This window comes from Oncorhynchus masou, chromosome 29 (genome assembly GCF_036934945.1).
Source record: "Oncorhynchus masou masou isolate Uvic2021 chromosome 29, UVic_Omas_1.1, whole genome shotgun sequence".
NCBI lineage: Eukaryota > Metazoa > Chordata > Actinopteri > Salmoniformes > Salmonidae > Oncorhynchus > Oncorhynchus masou.
This window is the reverse complement of record NC_088240.1, coordinates 47,632,269-47,640,265: the sequence shown is the minus strand read 5'-3', so window position 1 is coordinate 47,640,265 and position 7,997 is coordinate 47,632,269. Positions and strand designations below refer to the sequence as shown.

Below are 7,997 nucleotides of genomic sequence, written 5' to 3'. Positions count from 1 at the left end.
ATAATATTGTCATATTCGCAGCTCAGACCTGTTAAGACTGTTTATAACATGTGAATACTAAATAAATCAATAAACTATAGAAGTCTCACTTATTGTATATTAACAACGTATTTTTTTAATAGATATTTTCTCAAACTGATAAATGAGAAGTGCGCACGACATAAACAACACAGCAGCACAAGCTCTAGCGGACAGCGTCGTTGCTGAGGCATTGAATAATCGCGGTACTTGGTTTAGAACTCTCGCGAGGGGACATAGTGACTTCCACAGGAGAGGAAGAGAGATGGAGAGAGATGAGGTCTGAAAAGGACCAAATGCCCGGAGGCAGGGAGAAAAGTGTCGAGATACAATTTAGAGACATTCCGAGGGAACAGGACGCCGTCTTTGTCAACTCAAAGCAGAAAGAAGAGAAGAAGGAGGTATTTACTAAGGTAGGCAGAGCGCTGTGATGGCGTGTTTGTTATTGCAGTCGGCCGCAGATATGGACGAGGCAACATAATCGGCACCACAGGCAGCGAACGCGAGAGGTATGCTAAGATACAATTTATGCTTGATCCGAAAATGTTGTCGGTTCTCCTTATGGAGGGTGTGACGGATTTACGGAGCCTCTGGAAGGCACGCAGAGGCCGAATTGAGCTCTCTACTGCATCGCCATGCGCCTACCAAATTGTCTAACGATCTGCATTAGGTGCATGCAATATATGTCAACAACAACATACACTACATGACCAAAAGTATGTTGACACCTGCTGTTGAACAGTTCTTTCCAAAATCATTCAAATTGAGTTGTTCCTCCCCCTTTGCTGCTATAACGGCCTCCACTCTTCTGGGAAGGCTTTCCACTAGATGTTGGAACATTGCTGCGGGGACTTGGGCGATTAGGCCTAGCTCGCAGTCGGCTTACCAATTTAATCACAAACGTGTTTGATGGGGTTGAGGTCAGGGCTCTGTGCAGGCCAGTCAAGTTCTTCCTCGCCAATCTCGACACACCATTTCTGTATGGACCTCACTTTGTGCATGGTAGCATGCTGAACTGGGAAAGGGCCTTCCACAAACTGTTGCCACAAAGTTGAAGCACAGGATCATCTAGAATGTAACTGGAAGTAAGGGGCCTAGCTCAACCATGAAATACAGCCTCAGACCATTTTTCCTCCTCCACCAGACTTTACAGTTGGCACTATGCATTCAGGCAGGTAGTGTTCTCCTGGTATCTTCCAAACCCATATTTGTCCATCGGACTGCCAGGTGGTGAAGCGTGGTTCATCACTCCATAGAACGCATTTCCAGGCAGAAATTTGACAAACTGATTTACTGGAAAGGTGCCATCCTTTGACAGTGCCACGTCGAAAGTCACTGAGCTCTTTAGTAAGGCCATAATCCTGCCAATGTTTGTCTATGGAGATTGCATGCTGTGTGCTTGATTTTATACACCTGTCAGCAACGAGTTTGGCTGAAATTTATTTTATTTTTTATTTCACCTTTATTTAACCAGGTAGGCTAGTTGAGAACAAGTTCTCATTTACAACTGCGACCTGGCCAAGCTAAAGCATAGCAGTGTGAACCGACAACAACACAGAGTTACACATGGAGTAAACAAGTCAATAACACAGTAGAAAAAATTGTCTATATACATTGTGTGCAAATGGCATGAGGAGGTAGGCGAATAATTAAAATGTAGCAGATTAACACTGGAGTGATAAATGATCAGATGGTCATGTGCAGGTGCATACTGTTGTGCAGAAAAGTAAATAAATAAAAACAGTGTGGGGATGAGGTGGGTAAATTGGGTGGGCTATTTACCGATGGACTATGTACAGCTGCAGCGATCGGTTAGCTGCTCAGATAGCAGATGTTTAAAGTTGGCGAGGGAGATAAAAAGTCTCCAACTTCAGCGATTTTTGCAATTCGTTCCAGTCACAGGCAGCAGAGAACTGGAACGAAAGGCGGCCAAATGAGGTGTTGGCTTTAGGGATGATCAGTAAGACACACCTGCTGGAGCGCGTGCTACGGGTGGGTGTTGCCATCGTGACCAGTGAACTGAGATAAGGCGGAGCTTTACCTAGCATGGACTTGTAGATGACCTGGAGCCAGTGGATCTGGCGACGAATATGTAGCGAGGGCCAGCCGACTAGAGCATACAGGTCGCAGTGGTGGGTGGTATAAGGTGCTTTAGTAACAAAACAGATGCACTGTGATAAACTGCATCCAGTTTGCTGAGTAGAGTATTGGAAGCTATTTTGTAGATGCCATCGCCGAAGTGGAGGATCAGCAGGATAGTCAGTTTTATGAGGCGGCGTGAGTGAAGGAGGCTTTGTTGCGGAATAGAAAGCTGACTCTAGATTTGATTTTAGATGTTTGATATGAGTCTGGAAGGAGAGTTTACAGTCTCGCCAGACACCTAGGTACTTATAGATGTCCACATATTCTAGGTCGGAACCATCCGAAATAACCGATTCCACTAATTTGAAGAGGTGTCCACATACTTTTGTATATATAGTGTATCTGATGTAGTAGGCCTATGTTTGAACAAAGTAATATGTATGTTTGTTGTACTATCGTATGCATGTAACGCTACTGTAGCTTATGCTATGTTGATAAAGTTGCAAAGGTATAGGCGGTGCACTTCTGCCCCAAAGAATGCCTACATCACATTGCTCAACACACTACGCCGCCAGGGACTCAAATCCTGCAGTGCCAGACGTGTCCCCCTGCTTAAGCCAGTACATGTCCAGGCCCATCTGAAGTTTGCTAGAGAGCATTTGGATGATCCAGAAGAAGATTGGGAGAATGTCATATGGTCAGATGAAACCAAAATAGAACTTTTTGGTAAAAACTCAACTTGTCGTGTTTGGAGGACAAAGAATGCTGAGCTGCATCCAAAGAACACCATACCTACTGTGAAGCATGGGGGTGGAAACATCATGCTTTGGGGCTGTTTTTCTGTAAAGGGACCAGGACGACTGATCCGTGTAAAGAATGAATGGGGCCATGTATCGTGAGATTTTGAGTGAAAACTTCCATCCATCAGCAAGGGCATTGAAGATGAAACGTGGCTGGGTCTTTCAGCATGACAATGATCCCAAACACACCGCCCTGGGCAATGAAGGAGTGGCTTCGTAAGAAGCATTTCAAGGTCCTGAGTGGCCTAGCCAGTCTCCAGATCTCAACCCCATAGAAAATCTTTGGAGGGAGTTGAAAGTCCGTGGCGCCCAGCAACAGCCTCAAAACATCACTGCTCTAGAGGAGATCTGCATGGAGGAATGGGCCAAAATACCTGCAACAGTGTGTGAAAACCTTGTGAAGACTTACAGAAAACGTTTGACCTCTGTCATTGCCAACAAAGGGTATATAACAAAGTATTGAGAAACTTTTGTTATTGACCAAATACTTATTTTCCACCATAATTTGCAAATAAATTCATTAAAAATCCTACAATGTGATTTTCTGGATTTTTTTTCTCATTTTGTCTGTCATAGTTGAAGTGTATGTAATCAAACAACCAAGACACACAGTACAAATTAATTGATTAAGAGTAAATTCCATCCAACTATTAATGTGACCATGAATGTCTTTGGTGTCTTGCCAATTCTAGTGTAATTTCAACCCACTATCTTGTGTTTGTGCATGTATGTCCTTCTCGGTTCCAGGTAGTAATAAGGCGACTTCCACCCAACCTGTCCAAGGACCAGCTGGAAGAACAGCTCAGTCCTCTTCCATCCTTTGACTACTTTGAGTTCTTCCCTGCAGATCAAAGGTGAATATTTAGTAGGATACTCCATGTGTTGGGACAGGGTGCCTGCACAGATCATTGTTTTTCTCAGATCTGCATCGGGTGATGCCAACATCATGATATTGACATTACCCACAGTTATTAAACAATTGGCTTCACCAAACCTTGGTTTGTGAAGTCCATACCGCCTTTGCTGTTAATGCCGATTCAGCCTGACTGAATGAATTCTAAATGATCTTGCTAAAACACTAGCACAGTAATCTAATCATTAGGTTACCACCTAAAATCAAGGTATATCAGAGAATATGTCATCATCACTCTTTTAACTCCACATTTTAGATAGGCTGCTCTTGATGGAATGGCTTTCTAAAACAACCTGTTAATTCCATGCAGCCTCTACCCACACTTGTTCTCCAGAGCTTACATCAACTTCAAAAACCCAGAGGACATCCTGCTCTTCAGAGACCGCTTTGATGGCTATGTTTTCATTGATAACAAAGGTATATTTTTTTATGTACACTACCATTCAAAAGTTTGCGGTCACTTAGAAATGTCCTTGTTTATGAAAGAAAAGCAAAACATTTTTGCCCATTAAAATAACAACAATTTGATCAGAAATACAGTGTAGACATTATGAATGTTGTAAATGACTATTGTAGCTGAAAATCTACATAGGCTTACAGAGGCCCATTATCAGCAACCTTCACTCCTGTGTTCCAATGGCACGTTGTGTTAGCTAATCCAAGTTTATAATTTTAAAAGGCTAATTGATCATTAGAAAACCCTTTTGCAATTATGTTAGCACAGCTGAAAAATGGTGTCCTGATTTAAAGAAGCAATAAAACTGTCCTTCTTTAGACTAGTTGAGTATCTGGAGCATCAGCATTTGTGGGTTCGATTACAGGCTCAAAATGTCCAGAAACAAAGACCTTTCTATTGAAACTTGTCATTCTATTCTTGTTCTGAGAAATGGTGACTCCAGGATGCTGGCCTTTTAGGCAGAGTTGCAAAGAAAAAGCCATATCTCAGATTGGCCAATAAAAAGAAAAGGTTAAGATGGGCAAAAGAACACAGACACTGGACAGAGTAACTCTGCCTAGAAGGCCAGCATCCCGGGGGACGCCTCTTCACTATTGACATTGAGACTGGTGTTTTGCGGGTACTATTTAATGAAGCTGCCAGTTGAGGACTTGTGAGGCGTCTGTTTCTCAAACTAGACACTCTAATGTACTAGTCCTTTTGCTCAGTTGTGCACCGGGGCCTGCCAATCTTCTTCCTATTCTGGAGATTCTCCATTGATCTTGCTTTTTAGTGCAGGACTAGGCTTAATCTATGTCTGGGAAACCTATCCTAAATATTTCCTATTACCAATGTCTTAGTGCTCAGTAGTTAGTGTTTACACAATGTTTTTAAGCAGATAGTCCTGTAGGTAGAAGTACAGTGCCTTTGGAAAGTATTCAGAACCCTTGACTTTTCCACATTTTATGTTTACAGCCTTATTCTAAAATGTATTACATACAAATAATTCCTCAGCAATCTACGCACAATAACCCATAATGACAAAGTGAAAACAGGTTTTTAGAATGTTTTGCTAATTTATGTAAAATAAAAAACAGACACCTTATTTACATTATTCAGACCATTCGCTGTAAGACTCGAAATTGAGCTCAGGTCAATCATGCTTCCTTTCATCATCCTTTAGATGTTTCTATGACTTTATTGGACTCCACCTGTGGTAAATTCAATTGATTGGACATGATTTGAAAATGGCACACACCTGTCTATGTAAGGTCCCACAGTTGACAGTGCATGTCAGAGAAATAACCAAGCCATGACGTCGAAGGAATTGTTCGTAGAGCTCCGAGATAGGATTGTGTCGAGGCACAGATCTGAGAAAGGGTACCAAAACATTTCTGCAGCATTGAAGGTCCCCAAGAACACTGCGGCCGCCAACATTCTTAAAAGGAAGAAGTTTGGAACCACCAGGACTGGCTGCCCCAAACTGAGCAATCAGGGGAGAAGGGCCTTGGTCAAGGTGTACAAGAACCCGACGACAGAGCTCTCGAGTTCATCTGTGGAGATGAGAGAACCTTCCAGAAGGACAGCCATCTCTGCAGCACTCCACAAATCAGGCCTTTATGGTAGAGTGGCCAGACGGAAGCCAACCCTCAGTAAAAGGCACATGAGTTGGAGTTTGCCAAAAAGCACCTAAAGACTCTCAGACCATGAGAAACAAGATTCTCTGGTCTGATGAAACCAAACTTTAACTCTTTGGCCTGATTGCCAAGCATTACGTCTGGAGGAAACCTGGCACCGTCCCTATGGTGAAGCATGGCGGTGGCAGCGTCATGCTGTGGGGATGTTTTTCAGGGACTGGGAGACATGTCAGGATCGAGGCAAAGATGAACAGAGCAGAGTACAGAGATCCTTGATGAAAACCTGCTCCAGAGCGCTCATGTCATCAGACTGGGGCGAAGGTTCACCTTCCAACAGGACAACGCCCCTAAGTACACAGCCAAGACAATGCAGGAGTGGCTTCGGGACAAGTCTCTGAATGTCCTTGAGTGGCCCAGCCAGAGCCCGGATTTGAACCCGATCGAACATCTCTGGAGAGACCTGAAAATAGCTGTGCAGCAACACTCCCCAGCCAACCTGACAGAGCTTGAGAGGTTCTGCAGAGAAGAATGGGAGAAACTCTCCAAATACAGGTGTGCCAAGCTTATAGTGTCATACCCAAGAAGACTCAAGGCTGTAATCACTGCCAAAGCTGCTTCAATAAAGTGCTGAGTAAAGGGTCTGAATACTTATGCATATGTGATATTTCAGTTTTTTTGTTTAACAAATTGGCAAACATTTCTAAACCTGGTTTTACTTTGTCATTATGGGGTTTTGTGTGTAGATTGAGAGGGGAAAAAACTATTTTATCAATTTTAGAATAAGGCTGTAACTTAACAAATTGTGGAAAAAGTCAAGCGGTCTGAATACTTTCCGAAGGCACTGTAAATAGTGGGTAGAAGTATAGTGCTGCTGGATATATATAATGCAATGAAACACATCCTCAATGGTCAACGTTCAGTGTTTTCTTGTGATGCTTCTTTTTTTTGTGGTGCTTTATTGTGTGTGTGTGTGTGTGTGTGTGTGTGTGTGTGTGTAGGCTCTAATCTGTCATGAGACAGAAGGGTTTCACAACCCCAGATACCATGGTAATGGTTTGATCATTGTGTCAGGTGTTGTCTAATGATGATCTGTCTCCATGTCAATATTTGCTCAGGCCAGGAGTACCCAGCTGTGGTAGAGTTTGCACCCTTTCAGAAAGTATCCAAGAAGAAACTCAAAAAGAAAGATGCCAAAGCCGGAAGCATTGAAGAAGGTGGGTGCTGGACCTGTGTCTTTTTTTAGAAACTATTCAGACATATAGCCTGGATGCCTGATTGTTTCTGCATTCAATGTCAAAACATGTCGGGACTGGCAAACACAGACTGGAACCCATGCTACCCTTTACATTTATAGTATATTGGGTTTTAGCCCCCTCATTGTACTTTATGGATGTATCCTAGCATCTGATAAATAACGCAAATAAAAAAAATCTGGGATGTAGTGAAGGATAAACGCACACAAATGCAGATAACAAACCTTTCTATTTTCTGAATAGGGATACACACCTATTACACCAAATTAACGTATTTAGCTTTGATAACATCGCCTCCTGTCATCTGAGGCTTTCACCCTATATTTTACCCCCCTTATTCTTTACCACCACATCCTTTGTAACAATGTGACTGATGGACCTCATCCCTCTTCTTGACTCATCCTAATCCTTCTCCCCTCGCAGACCCAGAGTACTGTCGGTTTCTGGAGAACTACTCCTGTGATGAGGAGAAGTCCATGGCCAACCCTGAAACCCTGCTGGGCGAGATAGAGGCCAAGACAAGGGAACTCATAGGTACTAGGATCAATCAGTTAACCAATAAGTCAGGCATTCAATCAATCTGACTTTGCATTAATGTGATTTAATTTCAGCCAAAAGAACAACACCTCTTCTGGAGTACATCAAGAATAAGAAACTTGAGAAGCAGGTAAGAGCAATGTCACAATGGAAAATAATGTGTTTGTAGTTGTCCATTGTGGACTCTTATCCAGACATACAGTGGTTCCTCAATTAAAAGTTGCGTTATACCACGGTAAAGCCAAATTATGCTTGATCTGAAAATGTGGTCGGAGGTGCCGTATGGATGGTGTAACGCAATTACGGAGTCTCCGGAGTCAT

At 42.8% G+C, this 7,997-nt stretch overlaps 1 protein-coding gene across 3 annotated transcripts in view; it reads left to right on the top strand.

Annotated features, from left to right (window-relative positions):
• The first annotated feature begins 242 nt into the window (after positions 1–242).
• The window catches only part of upf3a (UPF3A regulator of nonsense mediated mRNA decay), a 28,082-nt gene continuing 20,327 nt past the window's right edge, over positions 243–7,997 (top strand). For all 3 annotated transcript variants that reach the window (XM_064945140.1, XM_064945139.1, XM_064945138.1), the window contains exons 1-6: positions 243–431; positions 3,648–3,754; positions 4,124–4,230; positions 7,002–7,100; positions 7,563–7,673; positions 7,751–7,806. In XM_064945140.1, coding sequence (XP_064801212.1) covers positions 294–431; positions 3,648–3,754; positions 4,124–4,230; positions 7,002–7,100; positions 7,563–7,673; positions 7,751–7,806 — 618 coding nt within the window. In that variant the 5' untranslated portion in view covers positions 243–293. The remainder of the gene's footprint in view (positions 432–3,647; positions 3,755–4,123; positions 4,231–7,001; positions 7,101–7,562; positions 7,674–7,750; positions 7,807–7,997) is intronic.